Source organism: Vicugna pacos, chromosome 16 (assembly GCF_048564905.1).
Source record: "Vicugna pacos chromosome 16, VicPac4, whole genome shotgun sequence".
Taxonomy (NCBI): Eukaryota; Metazoa; Chordata; class Mammalia; order Artiodactyla; family Camelidae; genus Vicugna; species Vicugna pacos.
Window position 1 is genome coordinate 41,785,940 of NC_133002.1, and position 22,842 is coordinate 41,808,781.

A 22,842-nucleotide genomic window follows, 5' to 3' on the forward strand; every position below is an offset into this window, starting at 1 on the left:
TTCCTGTGTGGGAAGCTGTGGTTTAGTCCAGCCGGCAGGAAGCAAGGCCCGCATTACATGCTGCGAAGCAGAAAGGCTGCACTCCCTTTCTGTTCTAGTATTCTCTTGGTGTTTATTATGCCAAGTTGACATTTATTATGTACATACTAGATACCAGCTATCAACATTTGCATACATTACGTCTAATCTCACAGCCTTACGGGGAAGAAAAATTACCTTGTCTTTTCAGAGGCATTCGAGTGCCTTTTCCAGGATCAGCAAGTTAGTAGCATGGCCGGTACCAGATCTGCCAAATTCTCTGGTTCTAGTTCTGAGTATTGTGAACCTCTGAGAACTGTGGACTTAGGAAGGCTAGGGAAAGACATTCCTAATATAGGCATATGTCATTTTGTTGTGCTTTGCAGATACTATATTTTTTACAAATTGAAGGTTTGTAGCAACCCTGCACCGATCATGTCTATCAGTGCCATTTTTCTGACAGCATTTGATCACTTCTTGTCTCTGTGTCACATGTATGTGTGGTAATTCTCACAATATTTCAGCCTTTTTCATTATATTTGTTATGGTGATCTTCAGTCAGTGGTCTTTGATGTTACTACTGCAAACAGATTAGGGCTTGCTGAAGGCTCAGGTGATGGTTAGCATTTTTTAGCAATGAAGTGATTTTTAGTTAATGTATGTACATGTTTCTTAAACATAATAGTATTGCACACTTAGTAGACTATAGTATAGTGTAAACATAACGTATATATCCACTGGGAAACCCAGAAATTCTTTTGACTCACTCTATTTCGATTTTTGCTCTATTGTGGTGATCTGAAACTGAACCTGTGATATCCCCAAGATATGCCTATAAATGAAGCTAAGAAGATTTTCAGAAGGAGAGTCATGCAGATTAACTGGTTTTTGTCACCCTTTAGACAGAAGGGCTCAAGTTAGGGATAAAGTACAGAAAATGGCTATTTGTTTTCCCTCCTAAAAGGGCAGCCAGACTTCGCTCACACTATAGGAGCAGTAATTAGGTGACATTATGGGAGGAGGGAATAGTGCCAGTGACAGGATAGATCCCAGTAGGCTCTAGTGGGTTTTCCTGCCTATATGGGAGGCATCAGTACAGGGCATAGGCTGTAGTCTGTAGGCCAGACTCAATCCTGAACTCCTAATCTGCCATTCCGTAGCTGGCTGGCTTTGGGCAGTCACTCCACCTTTCTGCCTGGACTTTGGTTTTCTCACATATAAATAGGGCATTGGGCTAGATCATCTTTGTCCCTTCCAGCTCAAATGTTCTGTGGATCTAGGTGGGAATGACTGTTCACTGCCGCATCATGAAGATCGACATTGAGAAGTTTAGTGCAGACCTGACCTGCCGTACTTCAGACCTCATGGACAGGAACAATGAGTGGAAACTGCCCAAGGACACCTACTATGACTTTGATGCTGAAGCAGCAGACCACAAGCAGGAGGAGGACATGAAACGGAAACAGCAGCGGACCAGTGAGTGTGCCCACAGCCATGCCCGTGCACCGCAGTCTTGGCAGCTCTCCCTTCGCAGGATGCACATGCTGACTGCTCAGATTCCTGATGGGAGTGACTCAGTGCTGAGGTGCTGAGGCCCATAGGCATCATGAAAGGGAGTCACTGGCAGGGTTGGAAGCGGGGGTCTTCCTGAGTCTAATTTTCTTTGCTGATGCACTGTGACTCTTAAAGCATCATTCTCTCAGCACCCTAGGAACCCAGGTTCACACATCCTTTTCCTCAGAAAATCCAGGCCCAGAGAGGGTGAAAGAGTTCCAGAATTCACTCGTGTGTCAGAAATTAAGCCATGGCTTGTCCTATTGCTGTTGGCTCCCAGTCCCATCACCTGATCTGTACTTCTTTCCTGCTCTCTTCAGCATACATCAAGCGAGTGATTGCACACCCATCCTTCCATAATATAAATTTTAAACAAGCAGAAAAGATGATGGAGACCATGGACCAGGGTGATGTGATCATCCGACCAAGCAGCAAGGGTGAAAATCACCTGACAGTGACCTGGAAAGTCAGTGATGGCATCTACCAGCACGTGGATGTGCGGGAAGAGGGCAAAGAAAATGCCTTCAGCCTGGGAGCCACCCTGTGGATCAACAGTGAGGTAAGAGCCAACCCCTGCCCATTTTAGCATCCCCACTCCTGCTTTCAGAAACAAGCCATTTCTGGCCACTTTCACCTTAACAACTTGTATGCATTATATATATTTTAGCCACACAGAGCAAAAAAACAGGAGGTTAGCTATGAAATGAGTAATTAAATAATCAGTTTTGTGTATTTTGTCCCTCCTTCCCTGTCCTCCAAATTTTGACACGTTGATCGCCCACTGTGGATCATGTGTATTTCCTGCAAGGCCCAAATTCACACTTCACCGTGGTGTAATACACCATATGTGCTTATAATTAATCTGTTTTTCCAGTGTAATTGGAATTGTTTTAAAAAAAACAATTTTGTTTAAAAATTTTTTGTTTAAAAAAACTGTTGCAAATTACTTGTAAAAACTTGCATAATTGGAAGAAGGAAAGTGTCATCCATATCTAGATTACGGGGCCCCTAAGGAAACACAACTGTCACCCACATTTGAGTGACGTGGCGATCAGCGTGTTAATCTAGAGAGTCCCTGGAGGAAGAGGAAAAAACACACATGCGAGCACTTGCGTGTGTGTACGCGCGCACATACATCAAATTTCTCTGTCCTCTTTTCAGTGAAGAGAAATTTTATGAAGCTCCCTATTGTTCCCAAGACCAGGGGAGTATTAAAGTTATGATTTAAAGGGTTTTGTGTCTTGTTAGCTAATACATCTGGCATGACTCAGACAGATGGATAAGTCGAGGGGACTTCGCAGCAGAGTAAAGCTATAGCAGGGCTAGGAAGTTCCTCCCCTCCCATGGGTTCTGTTCTGAGTGGATGTGATGAAAGGCTGAGTCTTGGCCCTGGATATGACACATGAGATCTTTACCTTCTTCCCACAGGAATTTGAAGACTTGGATGAGATTGTTGCCCGCTATGTCCAGCCTATGGCATCCTTTGCCCGGGACCTTCTGAACCACAAGTATTATCAGGACTGCAGTGGTGGGGACCGTAAGGTGAGCCCAGGGCCCTGTGAGGGATGACACCTCCCAGTCACTTAAGGATGTATGGTTTCCCTTCAGTGTAGGGGATGCTCAGCTGATGAAGGAGGTGTGCATCATGTGTGAGCCAGACATTGTATACCAAGCATGCTGCTATCCCAACCTCTCCCCCTCATTCTACCCCCAGAAATTAGAGGAGCTGCTCATCAAAACTAAGAAGGAGAAGCCCACCTTCATTCCCTATTTCATCTGTGCCTGCAAGGAACTGCCCGGCAAGTTCCTACTGGGATACCAGCCCCGGGGTAAACCCAGGTGAGCACTGGTGCTGAGAAGGTGCTGCCGCTGGGGTTCACAGATAGGCTAGCAGGGGAGTTAGAGGCCCCCAGAACAGTACTCTCTCTGGTTCTGCTTGACTGCCTTTCTCCTCTTATCTGTTTAGAGTGGAGGTGGAGGTTGGAGGTGGGGAAAAAGGGTGATGATTTAGAGGCAAGAATGAATAAGAAAGGCGCTATAATCAACCTTGTAAAAAGGAGTTCCCTTCGCCTCTTCTCCCTCCCAAGGAGTGACGCAAATCACCACTCTTCCCACCTGACTGGCAAAGATGGGGGCCAGCACGCCAGTCTCTCCTTTCCACTTTGTTTCATCCTCATCAGGGCCTTTGGCACATGGTGGCTCACTGTTGCTGTGGTGAGCCTGTGCTGAAGGGGGTTAGGTCAGGAGAGCATCTCTCCTTCCAGTCGTCAGCATGCTCTGCTCCCTTCTGTGTGTGGCTGACAGGATGACCTTCCTGGGTGTTCCTTTATCTGAGTCCCTCCAGTGCTCACCCTGCATTGGACAAAGTCCAGTTTTCTTAGACCTGTTTTCTTTGTGTCTGTTACCCAGACTGACAGCTATATGGGCCTTCTCTGCTCCCACGTCCTCGCCTTGGCCATTGCCAGGGCCTGTGCATTTCTGCTCTTAGTCCTGTACTGCCTGCACATGATCACAGTGTAGACTCTATTAGGAGGGGCTCAGAGGCCAGATGATAAGAGGCTCTGGACTCCAGACCCTGTACCATCTGGGGCACTTCTGGAATATTGTGTTCATTTCTGAGAAGCCTTTTCTGACTCACCAGCATGCTTCCAGGAGGTGGCAGCCAGGGCCATGTAGGGGCTGGAAGCTGTCCCATGAGGAACAGTTGAAAAAAAAGGGCGTTTAACCAGGAGCAGAAGCAACGTGATAACTTCCTGTGGAAAAGGGCACAAACTTCTTATGATGCAGAGTGAACAACACTTGGGTAGAAGATTTAAGAAGCAGGTTTCAGTTTAATATGAGTGAGAATGTTGCCATGCTTAGCTTTGGCTATTGGCTGTTGACAGCTACCTTTATTGAGCACAGACCATTTTAAGTGTTTTGTTAAGTGCTTTATATGCTGTCACCTTTATTCGTCATACTCACTGTAAAAGTTTAAGTGCGGTTACCTCATTGTACAAGTGAAGCTGAGACTCGGGTTTAAAGTCACGTAGATGGTGAGTGTCAGAGCCAAAACTGGAAGTAGACCTGGGTCTGAATGCAGAGCCCATCTCTTGCCTACTCTCTGCTCTGGCTAAGTGTTGAATAAGGGCAGACCAACCACCTTCAAGAGGCACTTCCAGATTCCAGCTCATGGGGAGTTGGCTTTGCTGCCTTGGGAGGCCTCTCCCAACCCTGACACTCTATGACCTCAGTGTCGCCCTCACATGCAGTGTGCTGCCATCATACTGCAGCCCAGGAGGTGGCCCAGCCCCGAGCAAGCCTTCTTCTGGCAGCCTGTAATAGCACACCAGGGGCTGCTGACTCCTGGCCCTACCTGTGCCCTGCTGCACACTCACCTCACCTCACCAGAGTGCAGCCTCCTCTTACAGGGACAGGGACTGGCTCTTTTATCTTTCCTTTCCCCCAGCACCCAGTGTGGCTACTTTACATGGTGGAGATCTGCTCTGGCCACTCGCTTACAGCTGGCCACAGGTAATATCTGATGCATGTTTCCTTCCAAAATCCCAGGATAGAATATGTAACGGTGACTCCAGAAGGATTCCGGTACCGGGGCCAAATCTTCCCAACCGTGAATGGACTTTTCAGATGGTTTAAGGATCATTACCAGGACCCTGTACCAGGTGAGTTCTTCTGTCTCTGACTTCTGGAGTATGGTTGAAGTACCACCTAAGTCCTGAATCAAAATAATCACTAGACTTCTGTAGGAGGGGTTGAGGCCTAGGCTGTCATTGTAGCTGTCTTAACTCCTCCATCCTTCTGGTGTCAGAAAGGTCCTCCATCCACTCTGCTTGTACAGCTCCCTTCTCTCCACCCACCTCAGTACCTCCTCCAGCCCCCTAAGTTGTAAAACCAGAACTAGGTTTCTGAAGAGATGTCAGTAACTTGGGCCGTTTTGTACAGGCATCACCCCCAGTAGCAGCAGCAGGACCCGGACACCTGCTTCTATCAATGCTACCCCAGCCAACATCAACCTTGCAGGTAAGGAGTTCATGCCAGGGACTGGGGATCAGAGGGCTGGAGCTAGAATGACTTTCGCCTTTAACGTACCTATCTCCCACCTCTGTGTGCTTGCAGATCTGACACGGGCTGTGAACGCCCTGCCCCAGAACATGACCTCACAGATGTTCAGTGCCATCGCTGCCGTGACAGGCCAAGGCCAGAACCCTAATGCCACCCCAGCCCAGTGGGCTTCCAGCCAGTATGGCTATGGTGGCAGTGGAGGGGGCAGCAGCGCTTACCATGTACGTGGCTTGTGGAGGAAGCTCTCTGCAGAGGGTGGGGATGGCTGAAAGGGAAAAGTCGTCCTTTACCAACCTGTGTCCATAGACGAGCCTCTGCAGTACCTCTGCAGTACCCACCGGGAGGGTGTTCATATGCAGATGGGGCTGCCACAGCATTAGGAACTGTCTCCAACAGATGTTCCCTTTCCTTAGGCTTATTTGAAGGGAAAGGGAATAAGAGAAATTCTGACCTTTCTACAGAGTCGGGATCTTTGGAACCCTCAAGCCACTAGAAACCTCAAGTAGTCAGCAGTGATGGGCCCTATTGTTTTTGCCAGGTCCCAGCCCTGGCCTACCTCTGCTGCTCAGAACCACACACTGCTCACGAGAGGGTCAGCTGCAAAGCTCTGTTTGGACCCCAACTTTCAGCTTGCCAGAAATTCACAGGAAGGGCAAATAAGCGCAAAACCCATCCCCTTTCAACTGTTCCCCCTTCTCCAGGTGTTCCCAACGCCAGCCCAGCAGCCAGTGGCCACACCACTAATGACCCCCAGCTACTCCTACACAACCCCAAGCCAGCCCATCACGACCCCGCAGTACCACCAGCTACAGGCCAGCACCACCCCACAGTCTGCCCAGGCCCAACCCCAGCCCTCCTCCAGCTCCCGGCAACGGCAGCAGCAGCCAAAGTAAGTATGCTGATGGTGGCATGGAACAAGTTCTTGGGTATGAGGTCCATTTCTGCAAGAGAGGATGCTCACCGGTGGTTGGTGTGAAGCCGTCCTTGTGGGAAGCCCCAGAGAGTCCCAATCTCAAAGACTACTTCTTTCTCCCAGGTCCAACAGCCATGCAGCCATCGACTGGGGGAAGATGGCAGAGCAGTGGCTGCAGGAGAAGGAGGCAGAACGGCGGAAACAGAAGCAGCGGCTGACGCCTCGGCCCTCCCCCAGCCCTATGATCGAAAGCACCCCCATGTCTATTGCTGGCGATGCCACCCCACTCCTGGACGAGATGGATCGGTAGGGGGCCTGCTCCTAGGACTCTGGTTACCTCTGAGGCTGGGAAAGGCCTGGCTGCCCATTGCCTCACTCCCTGCCCCTCCTTTTCTGTCCATAAAGTGGCGTGAATTGACGTTCTCTTTGGTGGTCAGCCTGGATGGGTGACAGGCTGGATGGCCTTGCAAACTTGAGCTCATTGTACGCTAGGCGACAATACTCCTACTTCAGGCCCTCACCGACCACCTGTCCTGGGACCAGGCTGGGAGGGGAGTGTGGCAGGGAGGAAGAAGAGGAAGATGAGAATGAGAGTGGAACAGTTTTGTATTCTACTCCCTACAAGCCATTTGAGCTTCTGCCCTCACCTGACTCTGGGCTATGATGGGGCACCAAGCTCAGCACACGAGTCTCCCCCGGCTCTTGTGGGGAGAGGGATGCTATTTATTCAGTTTGGGACAGGAGGGAGAAGAGGGAAAGTATTTTTGACCCTGATGCCAACAGCTTGGGTGGCTGTCAAAGGAGGATGGCAGGGGACATGGGAGCAGTGCTAACCTGCCCAGCCCCCACCTGGCTGCCCTCACCCCCTGCTGCCACCGCTTCCTGCCTGTCATTTGAATAAACAGTGTTTCTACAGAGCATTTCGCAAAGCCTCTCTCTCTCCAGCTCTTAAAGGGTAGCTTTCAAAGCAGTGTTTGGAGTTCTGAGGGCTCCCTTGACTCCCTCTTGCAGGACATCAGAGGCAATGACTTGTAGAGGATCAGGTGGCTTCTGCATCAGACTGCCTGAGGTCACATCCCTGCTCCACTTCCCAGCCCTGTGACCTTGAGCAAACTCCTGTTGTTTCTAAGCCAAGCTTTCTCATCTGTAAAACGGAGATGGTGATACCTACCTCAGCAGGGCTGCTGTGAGGACTAAGATAGAAGTGTGTGAAGTGGTAAGCCCAGTGCTTGGGACCTGCTGTTTATAATAACAGACACACACAGCCACCCCATCCACTGTGTCTGCTCATCTTCTCTGGCACGTGGAAGAAAGGCCACAAGTCAATCTGCGTTTCTCCACCTGAGCCCGTGCACCTCTCTCCTTTGTGCTGGCTGGGCCTTAGCCTCTGACAGTACCTCTACGTGAGTCTGCCCCAGGATGGGCCACACACACAGCCTTGGCAGAGGACGCTGGAATGTTGCAGGGAAGGCCGGTCCCCTGGCACTTGTCCCTTCTGCCAGCCCCACTGCCTCTTCTGTTCTGGTCTCCTGATCTCACTGTGTTTCTTCACAAGGGCTTCCTCTGACAACTTTGCCTATCAGTGCTAGGAAAGTAAGGGATCCCCCTCCGTTTCCTCTGGGGCTCATCAGAGAAGTCAGAAAAGGCCTCTGCTGCCCAAACTTGGTGAGTTCTCCACCTTGCTGTTCTTCATTCAAGATCTCTCTGGCTGTTTGTTGGCAAGTGTTGGGGGAAGGGGCTGGCCTTCTGCCAGGAACTCAGTTCTGTTCCCTTCAGTACAAAAGGTCTAGAAGGGTCTAGCAGAAGCAGGGCCACACCAGCTGGGAAGATCATATACCCTTTGATGCCACCAGCACCTTCCCCAGGGAAATGCCAGGCCACAGTGGCACAAACTGGGTTAAAAGTTTCAATTTATTAGGGGTATTACTGCAGACAGAACTGCCTGTTCCCAACTGGATTTCAGACTCATCTCCCAGTTGACAGGAAGCTTCCTTCCCACCTCACCCAGATGCGCTCTTCTTCTGCCCTGGGCCTAGGATGTTACAAAGAAACAGGCTGTGCCCCTCCCATGTCTTCCCACCTACCTTCTGAGATGGATTGCCCTCCAGAAACCCCAGTAGCCCCTTAGCCCCTTGGTTCCAGCTCTGCCCAGAGCCCTCCCCCCCGCCAGAAGGAGCCAGGTTGGAGGGAGAGAGAAGCAGGGGGTCAGCTATAGGCTTGATTGCATTTATTCTTCACCCTGGTCGCCCTGGCCTCAACTGAGATTGGGGTTTGATGCTGGGGGAGATTTCCTCTTGTTGACCTTCTTGGCCGGTGAGGTCTTCATCCCGGGCTTCTTGGCCTTGTTACTGTTCTTCTCTCTCTTCCTGGGCGATGAAGGCTCCACAATGTCCTCGCTGGAGGGTTCCTCCCGGCCAGGATCATTGTAACTGTCCTCACTTTCCAGGTCTGGCCGGCTGTCTGGGCTGGACTCTGACATCCTGGCCAGCTCTCTTGGGCTTAACGATCGGATCAAGTCTGGAGGTGATTCTGATTTAACCGGGCTTTTCTTCTTAGTCAACTTGCTCTTCTTGACTTTTTTCTTCAGCTTTGCCTTTTCGTCCATCTCCTCCTCCTTGTCTTTCTCTTTTTCTTTTTTCTTCTTTACCTTCTTGATCACCTTGTTGCCCTGGGACTTCCCTGTGGGGCTTTCAGAACGCCAGATGGTGATGGGAGCTGCTGAGTCAAGGGTGCCAGTGACCATGCCCATGCCTGTGTCGGTGGGTGTGGTGGTGGGCCCCACTTGGGTCGGGATGGGAGGCTTGCTTTCTTCCTCCTCCTCCTCTTCCTCTTCTTCATTGAGGTCATCTGCCCCACACTCATGGTGGATGGGATGGTGGATCACTGCCACGGAGATAGGCCTGTAGCTTTTGCACCTGGGAGGGAGGAGGACAGGGAAAGATGGTTGACAGAGTGGGGGTGGGCGAGTGCCCCATAGTGCCACCGTCAGCCTGCCGACACTCACCAGCCATAACAGAACTGCTCCACACACTCTTCCTCTGGGATGAGCTCAAAGCAAGGGGACTGGATGGTGTTGAAACAGGCTGAGCCCACATCTCGGGAGCAGGTTGGGCCCACATCTTGGGAGCTGCTATTTATCTTCTCTGAGCAGTCCTTCAGCCTGCCACACAGGGGACTCAGCCTGGTTCCTGTGCCTCCATGACTCCCCAGGGGCCCAGAGCAAGAAGCCTGAGGGACAACGGGCTTCCACAGGGCTCATCCCAGACTGCCAAAAGACCTCCCCATGGCTCTTGTAGCAAAGACACGTTTATAAAGCTGGGGCTGGGCTGCAGTGCCAGGTCAGCCAGAGTGGGGAACCACAGTGAAAATTTGCCCCTGGCTCTGCCCAGGAGTCTCCTAGGCTGTAGGTTTCCCAAGGAGTAGGCCCTTACCTAGAATCACAGTCGCAGTGGCTGACAGAGTGCAGGTGCAGGTTGTAGTGGCCATAGTCAGAGGTGAAGGGATGGATGATGTGCCCGGTGCACTTTTTATGTTTCCAGCAGCACCTGTCAGTGTCCTTGAATTCACCTGAGCAGGTAGGAGTCTGGGTCATACCCAGGCAGTAGCAGCAACACACCTGGGTCTTCCCACGGCTCAATCTAAAGGCTTCACTAGTTCACCTGCTATCACCTCTGCCCTCCCCGACACCTGTTTCTACTGCTGAGTAGTAGTAACTTAGCCCAGTAGTCAGTCCCTCTCAGGACTCCCCTCTCCCCAGTCCACTGCGTTAATCTGCCTGCCCCTCCCCAGACTCACCAAGGTCCTCACCAAGTCCCCCTTGCTGCCCTGGGACACCTTCCTCTTGCTCTCCCCTGCCTTCTGTGGGAGTCTACCTTCCCGGGGCCCTCCACGGACTCCCGCCAGCCCCTCACCCAGCTGTTCAGAGTTGTCACCTACCCCATGGCACAGAGTGCCTGGGTAGGGGACAGCTCTCTTGCTATGGCAGAGGGGAGCGCCACTTCAGAGTCCCCAGTGATTAAAGCCAGCAGAAGCAGCAGCATCCTCATCTCCTATGCCTGTCCTGCATAGGCCCGGGAGGCCTGTATCTGACCCCTCACAGCCTCTGGAGCCACTCCAGCCCCCAGGTCTGCTGCAGCCTGCCAGCTCAAGTCTGGAGGGGAGCACGTCATGCTCCTTGGCTTCTCCTCCTGACTCTTCCTTCCCCTTTCCCTCCTTCTCTCTTCTCCAAGCCTCTTCTCCTTCTGACACCTTTCTCTCACTTCTTTCCCCTTTCCTAGGCTCCCTCTTGATTCTTTCCCTACTCTTTACTCATCAAGTTTCCGTTCCCCATCCATTCTCCCTAGTTCCTAGAGCCACAGACTTGAACAGCCCACCCCTTGTAGGTAGCACAGATACTGTGTCCCCTTTCCCAGGGCACAGGGGAGAAGCTGCTGGGGAGAGGGTTTAGGATTAGGGGAAAGCCTGGAGAAAGTTTCCTACCTCTGCTCAGTTGAATTCAAGCCCTGGACACATACTGGCATTTCCCAGCCTCCACCCCCATTATCTCACCTCTGATCTTGCCTATAGCTTCAATGTACCAATGGCTCTCCCCTCGGACCACCATCTAAAAGCCCATGAAGTGACTCCTTGTGCCCAAAGTGTCATCAAGGCAGAGAGAACAAGGCACCATCCTGCAGGTTCCCCTGACTCTGGCCCCACCCAGTGCCTGAGGAGGAAGGGCACTCATGGGTTCCAGGGCAGCCTGGCTTGAGGTACTATGGCTGACTGACTCCCTCCAAACAGGCCAGGGGGATTGTGCATTTATCCAGCCTCTACAAGGGGTGAAACTGGGGCAAGACCTCATACTGGGCACCAGGAGTTAACTCACGCTGGTGGTGCTGGTGGTGGGGCGGGGTGGTGTTAGTCCAGGTGGCCTTAAAGTACTTGAGAGATGAGACAGCTCTGAGCCTTCCCCACATTCTTCCTCCTCCCTTCCCTTCTCCCTGCCCAGCTGTGAAGGGTCTGGGTTCCCCCTACACCCTTGACCCTCCCCCTTTCCTCCCTTTCTCCATCCCAGGGAAATAAGAGGCAGAAGGAGTCCTGTATGTGAGGCAGGACCTTGGAACACCACTACCACCACCTTGGGTTTCTTCAGCACTGCTGAACTGGGGCAAAGGGCAGCAGAGTGGCAAGTGCCCTGAACTTGTAGTCAGACAGGCCTGATTTCAAGTCAATCTGGGTAACCTAGGGCAAGTTACATGACTTCTCTGAGCCTTCATTTCCTTATTCACAAAATAGGGATGGTGGTAATATCTATTTTGCAGGGTTGTTGGGAGGGCTCAGTTCACCTATGTCAAAGATATTTGTGTACCATAAACTGCCATACAAAGGAAAGGAGTGATTGTGGCCTCCAGGAAGGGCTGCTCTCTGGTGTGAGAAGGGGTGTGGGTGGAGCGGCTGGGTAATCCCTTCAGGACCAAACACTTCCCTCTGTCCCAGATGAGGAGTGTGGGGGCCTCTGGGGCCAGAGACCCCCTGGACCCACCTTCAGAGGAGAAGGTAGATGTATCAGTGCTCGAAGCCACACCAGCCAACAGATGTCCTCTCTCCCAGCTGGGTAACCTGTTTATATCTGAGAGAGCACAGAGTGGTAGCAGCAGCAGCCCCCTCCCCATGCCATTCATTCAGCCTGAGAAGCTCTAGGTGTCAGGCCTCAGGAGATGCAGAGATGAAAAGAACACAACAGTCCTCACTGGGGGAGGGGATGAGGAGTGGGACCCAGAAGAGGTATGTGCAACAGTGGGTGACAGTAGTGTGAAGTAGACACAGACAGGGAGGGAATGGTGGGATGGGCTATGGGAGGAGGGAACAAGGATGAGATGGGGGATGGGGGTGGTCAGGAAAGATTTCTTGGAAGAAGCGTAATAGGAACTGACTCGGCGTAGAGTAATGAATAGGCGTTAGCCAGGGTCTAGGCAAGCAGGGACAGTCCCAGGAATTGTCCCAGGGTGTGTGGAGCCTGGTCAGAGAGTGTCCCCAAACAAAACTACTAACAGGACAGCAGCTCCATCAGAACTACACTGTAGAATCTGCCACTTTCCTTCTTTTCCTACAATTAGCCTCATCCTTTCGGGTATTGGAGCTGAGGCCTGCTTAAGGAAGGTAGCTGACTGCTTGAGGACTTCAGCTAGGCCTCCTACAGGTCTCTGGTCAGCTCCTTCTGTTTTCCACAGTACAGTAAGTATTCAAAATTAATGGAATGAATGAATGAAACTCCAAGCACTTCCCTGGAAACTCCTACCCTGCTGCTGTTCCTCTCAGCAGATCATTTCACTAGCATTATCTGTGGCTGCTTCCACCCTCATCAACTCTCCTCGAGCCTGGGGAAATGTCCTTCCTTCTGCCCAAGTACCTGAACTCTAGGTCCCAGAAAGAATTCTCACCTTCCCCCTCTTTAATGTTTTTGGGTTTTTGTTTTCCTACAGGCTATTAACATCTTTAAACAAAACACTCTATGAACTCTGTTTCTCCCTCTGCCACTTCATATCCCACCCTCTTCCTTTTCAGTCCAAATTTACTCACTCACTCATTTAACAGACAGATTGGATAGCTTCACTAGGCACCAATGAAGGAGACCCAGTCCCTACCTTCAGTGAGTTCAGAGTTTCTACCTCTCTTTCCTATTCCAGCCACCTACAGCATGACACCTAGACCCTGTATCAGAATAGCCCAGGCAAAGGCCACCAGTGAGCTAACAGCCAAACCCAGTGGCCTTCTTTTTGTCTCATCTCACTTGACCCTGCTGACCAATCTCTTTCTTCTGCAAACTGTTTCTTTGGCTCCCGTGACAGATCTCTCATCTCTCTCTTCCTTCTCTGATTAGCTTTTTAGTTCTTTCTTGACTCCTCTGCTCTCCCCTCTTCCTCTGTTGTACCCTTTAAATTGGTGATTACCAGGGTTCTGTCTTTGGCTTCATTCTCCAAAGTCTCTACAGGCTTACCTTGGGTAATGTTATCCACTTCCATGGTTTCAACATCCACTAATAAAATGACACAAAGGTGGGTCTCCAATCCAGACTGCTTTCCTGAGGATGAAGCCAGTGTCCTCTTGGACATTCCAAAAACATCAGACCAGCATGTCCCACACTAACCCACCATCTTCTCCCTATCTTCCATGAACCACCTCCTCTTGTGTCTTCCATTTTCAGAGAGTAACAGACACCTCAGCTAGAAATCTAGGGATCATCCTTTCCCTCACTTCTCACCAACTTGATGACCAAGTCTTGCCATGCCTACCTGCCTCCACATCTGCCTCTGTCTTGGTTAGGACTTTCCTTCATTATCTCTGACGGAGACAACTGGCATGGCCTCCTGCCTGGCCTCCCTGACTTCTGTCTCACTAGGCACATCCAGTCCTCACAATACACCAAACTGAGTTTTCTAGAATCCCAACTGGTCCACCTCTTTAATAGCATTCCACTGCCTTCAGGACAAAGTGTAAACTCCTTATCATGACATAATTGGCCCCCAGGACCCGGGCCCTGGTTCCTTCCTCAATTATAAGTTCCTCCCACCCATCCCTCCTCTCATCCTTCCATTCCTTCTCTTCTGTCTCCCACTCCCCAGGAACACCTGATCATCTTGGAAAGAACAATGCTATCCAAATAGAATTGGTCACACATCTTTTGCCCCTTTACACTGCACCATGGTACTTCATGCGTTTATAGCAGCTTGAGAACAAGGCTTATATTTCATCTGTCTCTGTGTCTGCAGATCCTGAGACATGGAAAATGCTCAATAAATGTTGGCTGATTGAATGAATACATGAGTAGAATAGAATAGAATAAAGTCTGTATTGGAGCCACAAATAAACCCTGGCATTGGAGGGTTCAAACCTGGGGACTTCTCTAAGAAAAGAAAATTGACCCTGGATGAGCATCTTCCCAAAGTCAGGCACTGTGCTGGGTTTTTAAAATATGCCTTTGATTCTAAATCATCAACCCAGCCCATCCTGTGAATGGGGACACAGAGACTCAGGATAAGTAACTTCTCCAAGGACACAAGTTAATAGATGGCGGTAGGATTCAAATTCAGTTTTCTTGGCTCCATAGCTGTGCTGTTTCAGCCCTGTCTACTTGCAGTTCCTATCCAAAACCTGTCCTGCCAACTATTACTTCCCGCTACACCTGCTTTTCAACTCTAACATAGCCAATTCATCACCCTCTGGCTTTACTCAGTCCTTACTCCACAGCCTCTCTTATCCAGCCTGGACCCTAAGGTCAGGCCAGAGCAGCATGATCCAGGGTCAGGATTCAAACTCTGCTTGCTCTCTGCAGAGTCACCATGGAAGACGCTAATAAGCAGGGTCCACTGACTAACTTCCCCCCTACACCCCCAAGAATCTTTGACAATCATAACTTTGCCAAGGGGAGAGATTTAGTAACTCTCTCAGATCTGAGGGAGGCAATCTGCCCTAGTTTCATGACAGGAGAGCTCTAACTGAAGCAGCAGTCTAGAGTTCCTGCAGCAGAAGTGATTGAAGTTGGACACTAGGGGGAACTTTATTATGAATAAGAGTGATAGCTTAAAAGGAAGAAGGAGGCTTGTGGTCTCTTTCTCAATAGGGCATTAATCGGGGCACAGGGACCTAATTCAAAACTCACAGGTGATGCTCATTTGTAAGGAATCCTTCCAGTCTTCAGGGCTGAGGAGCTCCCCCTGCCCTTGCGGCACAGGGGGTGGGGTTCCAGGTTGGGCACCCCAGCAGCTGAATAGGGGAGGAAGGGAGGGAGGAAGGGACAAAGGAAGGGAGTAACTTAGAAAGGGGAGGAAAGTGTAGGGAGCAAGGCAGTGCAGCTCCGATCTCCTTGGAAATTCAGCCCTGGCCCCGCCCACATCTGGAGGCGATTGTGATGTCACGTATGGAAACTCCAGGCTACTTCCTGCCCTCAAAGTCAATGGAACCGCCCGCTCCAGCCTAGGTGACTTAATCACCGGACCATGGGCTCCAGCCTAGGCCCGCACGTCTTGGGCAGCGGCTCAGGCTCCTGGTTGTGGCACAGAGATGCCTTTCAGCCTTACAACCAGGGTCCACCGGACAACCCCAGCGGAACCCGCAGGCGGTTCTCCAGGTCTTCAGGACCCTAGTCCTCAATCATTGGTCCACGGCCCGACGTGAGCCCGCCCCCAGATCCTAACTCCGCCCCTGTCAGCCCTTGGCCCCGCCTCCTTCTTCGAGCTCTCGGGTTCCACACCCTCCTTGTGTCCTCAAGCCAGCCCCCGTACCACGCCCCCTCCTTACCGGTGCCGCTCTCGTCCCACGAGCTGGCATTGTCCTCAGCCTTTTCCTTGGTCCACCTTTCAATCCTCAGTGTCGTCCTGACCCACATCGCTCTCAGCCCAGTTCTTCGTCTCTACAAGACTCTTCCTCGCAGAAGTCCAACCCTGAACCTCAGCTTGATGGAGTCCACCATAAACCCCAATCTCAGCTTCGCCCCAGTTTAGCCCTTAGCTCCGCCTCATGCTTGCCCAGTCCCTCCCCTCCCCCTGCTCTAGGCTGCGTTGTTTTAGCCCAGGTCAGAACTTCAACCGCGCTCTTCATCCGGGGCCTCCCAGCTCCTTCCGGGCCCCTCCCTCTTTGTCCTACTTTAACCTTGGCACCTCCCCTTTATCTCAGGCCTAAACTTTAGCTCGGCCGCTCAGGCCCAGCCCTCACTCCATCCCTGGTTCCTTTCCAGATCTGCTCCCAGCTTACACCTACCCTTAGGCCCTAGCCCCGCCCCTAACCCCGTTCTTAGCCCCGCCCCAGTCATTCTCTCAACCTCACACTTCGGGCTGCTCCTGGCCCCTCCCAATCCTTCGGAACCCAGCCACTACCCTTAGCCCCGCCCCCAAACTACACTCTGTCCCATGCCCGCCCGCCTGGGAAGCAACGGCCTACAAACTCCAACCCGCCATCCCAGTTCTTCCAATGTCCCTCCTGCCCAGGCGGGAGGCCAGGCTCGCTCTCTTTCTCTCCGCCTGCAGGCCCCTCCACTGGAGCCCATCGGATAAGGACGTTATATGGGCTCCCAGCCTCTCTGTGGCGCCTACTCCCAGTGCCCCCTCTTAGATTGCTCTCCTAGCCCCCTGTCCCAGAGACAATACTGCCCAATAAAGATGTCAACAAAGAAACAAAGAGTCTTGGTCAATCTTCCCCCAAAAGTTATTATAATAGTTCAGGTTTTCGAGCTTTTTCTATGTACTTTATTAGTTAGTACTTTATTTCGATCATACAACCTCATGTCGTTTTATCTCCATTGGCTTGCCCAATGCTGGGAGCAGGGCCAGCTACATGCATAGTAACCTACTATACACTTCCCTCACACCACACACTCTCGGAGGGAAAAGAATGGTGTTTAAACTTTGTGCTCTCCAGAGTCATCAAGGGCCTCTCCTGCTGCTGCTCTGCGTGATCCCAGCTTTCACCTTCCTCTAGACCCAACAGCCTGAGTGGATAGGACTAACATTCAGACCCTCTTACCCACTGTAGCTTTTGAGAGCTCTAGGAACAGCAGGAGAGGGGAAGCCAGAAGAAGGGGGAGTGTGCAGAAAAGCAAGCCCTTCCAGGACAGAGTAGCAGGTAAGAGTGGAACCAATGGACAGAACACTTGCCAACTGAGAACCAGGATCTCTGTTCTCATCTTGATCCTCCATGGCTCCCGGATGACACCCACCACATGTGTCCCTCCAATGTTGGCCCAGATGTCTGAGATACTTTCAGCCAAACTCTGGCTCTGGGTCAGATGTCAACAATGAGGCAGGTTCTTGGTCACTCTTCCCCCAAATTGTTATAATAGTTAAGGCTTTTGAGATCTTCCTATGTATATGTTAGTGCTTTATCTTATTTCACCCAAGAAACCTCATCAGTATTAGCCTCATTTTACAGATGAGGAAACTGAAGCACAGAGGGTGAGTAATATGCCTCAATGTTCCAGGATGGACAGCAAGGATTCAAATGCAGGTCCTCCTGACTCAGCACATCTTTTTTTTTTTTTTTTGAGACAAAAAATGTCATTTATTTGTTTTAAAATACAAACAGAAACTACTTATGATTTCATGTTTTATCACTAATATAGTTAGATGTATCAGCACATCTTCTGAGTAAGAGCCCTGCCCCTACCATCTGGTGAACCCCAAAAAGCACTGAAAATTCAATCACTTCTCACTCTGTTCCCCTCAGAGAAGTATTTTTTAAAGGGAAGGCAAGAGGTGAAAAAAGAAAAAATATTATCTAGTGGTGGAAATTTGGTTATAAGTACCAAGTAGGGAGACCCACCTGGGGAGGGGGGGAAGGGTCCAAAGGAAAGGGCTAAGATCTCAAAGATCATTCAGATGCACCCAGTGAGGGTCCATAGCATCCCCTCAAACGTTATCCCTGAGTTCCCAGCCTGCCTGAGGCCTGCGCAGCAGCCAGGAATGGCCAGAATTGCAGCAGAAGACTCCAGTCCCAAGACTGCCATACAGCTGTGCCCATTCCACATCCCTCACCCCCGATAAAGGACTCCAGCCCTCAACCTGCTAATAACAGAGATTTTAATGCATAAGGCACAGTGTAAAGCTGGGACCATTAAGCATCCTCATACTCAAAGGGCCCAGCAGACTGAGCAAGAGAAGTAGAGCCCACCTCCCCAACACTAGGCACCCTGAAGAGCCCCTGGAGGAGGGGGGCATCCAGTCTTTGGCACAGTGCCTGGGGGCAGTAAAAGTGACTAGCATGGTCCCAGCTACCCCTCTGGGGATACTGCCACCAAGGGGCAGCTCTTTGGTCTGGAAAAACAGTCAGTGCAAATGTTCAGGGGTTGAGCTCTGGGGGAGTCAAGAGGACACAATGCCCCAAGGCTGGGCAGTCTCTGGACAGTCCTCTCACCCTTCATGGGCAGCATGTGGGCTTCTTCTTGCTGGCAGTTAGGTAGAGGTTGCTGTCATCACTGTTGATGCCTGAAGAAGAGTGGGAAATATGTGAAGCAGGGATTGGCGGGTCCTTGTGCTCTCTGCCACCCTCATCCAGGCAGGCACTCACGGACAACATCCCCAATGCGGCGGCACCCCGATTTCTCCAGCTCAGCCAGGACATTGGCCTCAAAGGTTAGTGCTGCCACACGGAAGAAGAATTCCCGGACGTTTTCACCTGACACAGGGAGCAGATAGGTGCTCAGGGCAGTTCCAGGCCTGGGATCAATGGGCACAGTTGGAGGTGTAGGAGTGAGAGGCAACATAGGCAGGAATGCCACAGAAGGTCGGAGGCCTCTGACTCACCAGTGAGAGATGAGACTGCCCAGTACTCGGCCTTCATCTCTTGGGCTACCTTGAGTGCGTCTTTCTCCATCAGCACATACTGAGCAGGAGTCTGAAGGAAAGTCAGAGTCAGGTGCTGAGGGTGGGGTTCCCCTCACCAAGGCGGGAAGTCCCCCCACTGGCACACTCACACTCAGATCCTTCTTGGAACCCACGAGGAAGAGAAGCACACTGGAAGGGTCATTCTCCTTGAGAGCATCAGCTAACCACTGCCTGCCACAGGTGGGCCACAGACAGTGAGGGATGAGGGAGATGGCCAGGCTCTCCTGCTGATACTCGTATGCCCGATTACCCAGTGCTCTTTGGTCATGGATGCATTCTTGTTCACTACCATGCCCCCAACCCTCCTCTTTTCTGAACCCTCTCCTCCCCAGAGTCCCCATTATAGCTCAGCATCCCCACGTACTTGGTATGTTCTAGGGAAGCCACATCATTCAGGTTGAAGACAATGATGATGGCTGGAAGAGTGGCAGAAACAACCCCAGGTTGTTGGGGAAAACACTACTGGATCATTTCCACAATCCTCCCCCAGCCCTAGATGAGAGACCAGGTGCACCCAACCAGCCCATTTCACCCAGACCCATACCTTGAGCTCCTCGGTAGTAAGTCGACGCAATGCATTTGAACCTCTCCTGTCCCGCGGTATCCCAGCTGGAAGGAAGGAAGGGGGAAACACAGGTTTATATGGGGCAGGGGGGTGGTGATGGCTGAGGTGGAATATAGGTGCTGGGGGAAGGAATGGCGGGAAGGGGCAGAGGAAGAACTCACAGCTGCAGACTGAAGGGGACGCCCAAAACCTCAAATCGTTCCATCTCAAAGTCCACTCCAATGGTGGCTTTGTAGTTCTTATCAAAAGTGTCTTTGCAGAACCTGAGAGGGCACCAGATGCTCTTGGCCCTAGCCCAGCCTACCTGGCTAGGCCTGGCCCCACCCTGCCCACCCCAATCCAGCTCCATTCCAGGAACCTCTTACCTATTTATGAGACAAGTCTTCCCCACTGACAGGTCCCCCACCACAATGACCTTGGAGATCTTAAATCTGCTGACACAAGAGTGAGCAGTAAGAGTGAGCACTAGCTGTTTCACCCAGAGGAGTCCCAATGCTCCCTATATAGTAGGTCCACAAAGTTAGGTGCACCCAGGCTGAGGTTACCATAGACACCAGGCCTGGACAGATGTGCTGGAGAGGAGTGTTTTGTGCTTCAGTATCAGAGAGAAGTGAATTTGAATTCCAGCTCTCACACTTACTAGCTGTGTGACTTAGGACACATTTCTTAATCTCTCTGAGCCTCAGTTACAACATTTGTTAACTGGGGATTTAACATATATTTTACTGGGTTGTTGCAAAGGTTAAAATGAGATAAATGTCCTATATTCTGAGATATAGCCCCCCACACACACAATTTTAACAACTCTGAAATCAGATACATCTTAAAAGTGAAGATGTTTTCCATTTAATAAAGGACAATAACAGTACCCAACATACAGCTTGGGACACAGTAAATGCTCAGTTAATTGTGGCCAACTTTTATAACTACTACTTTGTTTTTTTTCCACCTACAATGGGACTCAACCCTCTAGGCAATACCACTTGCCCTGGAGTCCAGATAGATGGTGTGTGGGAAGCTGAGTTGGTGACCACACCCTCGTGTTGGACATCTTCTCAGTGTCAGAAATTAAACTGCCACCTTTCTACCCCACCCCATCTCAGAGCACTCTCCACAACCTTGCTGGAAGAAAGGGAAGAACACAGGGGCATGAAAAGGGGAAATAACCACATAGCTGGTAGAGGCTGAAATGGAGCCCCAAGTTGTTGGCTCTGTACCCTTGCTTTGACTACAGCTTTTCTGGGACTTCCTTTCTTTATTCCGGGTGTCTCTAACTCACCCCACGGTGCCTGTCCGGTGCTCCTGGCAGGCGCAGGTGACGCGGGGGTGGAAGTCTTTGTGCACGTGCAAAGCGGCCTCCTTCCTCAGGCACTGAAAGGGATGGAAGAGAATGGGACTCACCCATTCCTGGCCCTAGTCCATATGCCCAGCAGCCCGGGGCTGGGGTGGGGAGGGGACCACCCAGAAGCAGCAAGCCTAGCTGGGCGGCAGGGCTGGGCCCAAGCTTCTAACCCGTCTGGTGCCTCCTTCTTCCCGCCCACACCCACCGCAGCCAGAAGCCCGACGTGGCCCTGGCGCCAACCTACCTGCGGCAGCTCCGCCAGGACGCGGTCCCTCCGCACCGGCGCCAGAATGTTCATCTTGCCTGCGGCCTTGCGGGGAGCCCTGAGAAGGCGCTGAGGCCTGATCCGCCCCAGCGATCCGGGCCCGCGGAGACCCGACAATCACCCGCGACCGAGGGGTCCCGACTATAACTCGGGGCCACGGAGAACCTACGGGAGCCCGTGGCCTCGGGGATGCTACGACCACCGCAGGCCACGGGGATGAGACAGTCACCTGGGGCCGGGGTGAACCCACAATCACTCGGGCCCGGGGCGTCCCGAAGACGACTCGGGGTCGGGGAGACCCCTCGGCCGCCAAATGCGGGCGGGGAGTCCCGTCTGGAGGCACCCGGGTCCTCGAAGACCCTACAATAACTCGGGGCCGGATAGTTCCTACAATAACGCGAGGCCGTGGAGACCCGACGACAACTCGGGGTTGAGGCGACCCCACCATAACAGAGAGGTCCGGGGGGCGCGGCGCGGCCCCGCCACTCGGGGTCAGTGTGGGCAGGGACCGCGCAGCAAGGCCGGTGGACTGCTGGAGGAGGGGGCGAGGGACCCAGTCCACTGCAGGGCCTCGCGTCCCACTCGGCTCTCCCTCGGCGAGTGCTGTAACTTGATCCCCGGAAATTCCTGGAGAAGGGCCGCCCCCCGCCCCTCTCCCAGCAGCTCCCTGCCTCGCAGCCAGCCCTGGCCTCCCCCTCCTCTCCTCCCTCCGGCGCTGCCCCAGCTCAGGCTCCCCCGCCCGACGCCTCACAGGGGACCAGGATCGCCCCCACCCAGGCTGGAACCTGCCAAGATGGGGATCCATCCCCCAGGTCGCTCTCCTCTGCACCGCCGGTGCCGAGCTGCGCGTCCATGGGGACCCTTACCCAGACGAATTGGTGATGGGGAATCGGTGGCTGTTGCGCAGCATCTAGCTGTGCCAGGAACCAGCGGGAGGGGAAAGAGGGAGAGAAGGGGCTCTAGGAGAGGCGGCGCTTCCCTCAACTCTAGGGCCAGGACGTGACTCATAGGGTCTGCCCCCGCTCGCCCTTTTACCCTGGGGGGTGGTGGGAGAGAGCTTAGAGGGAGTGCTAGGGTCGGAACGAAGTGCCCACCAAGGAGAGAGATGTCCGAAGCCTAGTGCCTTTTCCTCCTAGGCTGCCCTGTAGATTGAATTGTTGGAGGGCCAAAAACCAAGCTGCCTCCCTCAATGGAGGATAAAAGAGGGCTAGGGGAACCGAGAATTCCGCCCTTCGAAGAGTTCACTGCTCTGGTACATGGGGACGCCCCACCAGTGTGGGCATTCTTCGCTCTGTCCCCATTGGAAATCTCCCTCCCCTCAAGGACAACTTTTCCTTTTCGCAGTCTGCAAGATAGAAGAGGGGATAGCACATAACAAATCTCATCTTCAAAGGGAAACTCTGATTCCAAAGGGGAGGGAGAGGGCAGAAAGGCGGTGTGGGTGTGGGGAAAGCACAGAGAAGCAAACCTGAGATTTACTAAACTTTGCTCTGTGTCAGGGACTGAATTTGAGGATGTAAAGTTGCCTGGAGCAAGGCAGGGAAGACTACTTAAAGGGAGGGGACTGTGAATGAAAGTATTCACAAGAAGAGCGAATCCTGGAGAAATCTGTGCCCTAGGTGTTTGGAATATCTGTTGAATCTCTTCAAGAGAAATCACATGAAATAGGGAAAACGCATGAAATCTGCCACTGGTAAGAGGGACAGATGTGACCACCATCCACCTTCTCTGACACTTAGCACCTCTCCTCCGCCTGACTTTTTTCTT

General features: G+C 52.0%; 3 protein-coding genes across 12 annotated transcripts in view; 1 reads left to right on the top strand and 2 right to left on the bottom strand.

Annotated features, from left to right (window-relative positions):
* Positions 1–6,965, top strand: part of SUPT6H (SPT6 homolog, histone chaperone and transcription elongation factor) — a 28,844-nt gene extending 21,879 nt beyond the window's left edge. For both annotated transcript variants that reach the window (XM_015245802.3, XM_015245801.3), the window contains exons 29-37: positions 1,299–1,494; positions 1,893–2,131; positions 3,001–3,114; positions 3,287–3,411; positions 5,122–5,234; positions 5,515–5,592; positions 5,689–5,855; positions 6,336–6,523; positions 6,671–6,965. In XM_015245802.3, the coding sequence (XP_015101288.1) occupies positions 1,299–1,494; positions 1,893–2,131; positions 3,001–3,114; positions 3,287–3,411; positions 5,122–5,234; positions 5,515–5,592; positions 5,689–5,855; positions 6,336–6,523; positions 6,671–6,857 (1,407 nt within the window). In that variant the 3' untranslated portion in view covers positions 6,858–6,965. The remainder of the gene's footprint in view (positions 1–1,298; positions 1,495–1,892; positions 2,132–3,000; positions 3,115–3,286; positions 3,412–5,121; positions 5,235–5,514; positions 5,593–5,688; positions 5,856–6,335; positions 6,524–6,670) is intronic.
* Positions 6,966–8,759: 1,794 nt separating this feature from the next.
* PROCA1 (protein interacting with cyclin A1) lies at positions 8,760–16,301 on the bottom strand. 8 transcript variants are annotated; one of them, XM_015245808.3, is made up of 6 exons: positions 15,827–16,300; positions 13,527–13,610; positions 12,072–12,158; positions 9,979–10,114; positions 9,552–9,707; positions 8,760–9,462 (listed from the first exon to the last, which is right to left on the bottom strand). In XM_015245808.3, exons 1-6 carry the CDS (start codon positions 15,912–15,914, stop codon positions 8,802–8,804), a joined length of 1,212 nt encoding a protein of 403 aa, XP_015101294.1. In that variant the 5' UTR covers positions 15,915–16,300; the 3' UTR covers positions 8,760–8,801. The 8 variants fall into 8 exon arrangements, with proteins under 8 accessions (XP_015101294.1, XP_031541194.1, XP_015101295.1 ...); XM_031685334.2 differs by lacking the exon at positions 15,827–16,300 and adding an exon at positions 15,189–15,684; XM_015245809.3 differs by lacking the exon at positions 9,552–9,707.
* Positions 16,302–17,522: 1,221 nt separating this feature from the next.
* On the bottom strand, positions 17,523–22,003 carry RAB34 (RAB34, member RAS oncogene family). 2 transcript variants are annotated; one of them, XM_006211947.3, is made up of 11 exons: positions 21,942–22,003; positions 21,055–21,267; positions 20,748–20,839; positions 19,834–19,899; positions 19,630–19,731; positions 19,448–19,512; positions 19,268–19,319; positions 18,993–19,074; positions 18,823–18,913; positions 18,587–18,694; positions 17,523–18,504 (listed from the first exon to the last, which is right to left on the bottom strand). In XM_006211947.3, exons 2-11 carry the CDS (start codon positions 21,106–21,108, stop codon positions 18,437–18,439), a joined length of 780 nt encoding a protein of 259 aa, XP_006212009.1. In that variant the 5' UTR covers positions 21,109–21,267; positions 21,942–22,003; the 3' UTR covers positions 17,523–18,436. The 2 variants fall into 2 exon arrangements, with proteins under 2 accessions (XP_006212009.1, XP_015101346.1); XM_015245860.3 differs by lacking the exons at positions 17,523–18,504; positions 21,942–22,003 and having other exon boundaries at positions 18,600–18,735; positions 21,055–21,249.
* Between the last annotated feature and the right edge of the window lie 839 nt (positions 22,004–22,842).

Coding starts and splice junctions, on each gene's coding strand:
- PROCA1 (XM_015245808.3), bottom strand. CDS start 15,914: ATGTGGGTCAGGACGACACTGAGGATTGAAAGGTGGACCAAGGAAAAG. Junction 9,708..9,978: donor CACTGCGACTGTGATTCTAG/GTAAGGGCCTAC, acceptor CCTGTGTGGCAG/GCTGAAGGACTGCTCAGAGA. Junction 9,463..9,551: donor GAGCAGTTCTGTTATGGCTG/GTGAGTGTCGGC, acceptor CCTCCCTCCCAG/GTGCAAAAGCTACAGGCCTA.
- RAB34 (XM_006211947.3), bottom strand. CDS start 21,108: ATGAACATTCTGGCGCCGGTGCGGAGGGACCGCGTCCTGGCGGAGCTG. Junction 19,513..19,629: donor GTCCCCTTCAGTCTGCAGCT/GTGAGTTCTTCC, acceptor CCTTCCTTCCAG/CTGGGATACCGCGGGACAGG. Junction 18,505..18,586: donor CCGCATTGGGGATGTTGTCC/GTGAGTGCCTGC, acceptor ACTCTTCTTCAG/GCATCAACAGTGATGACAGC.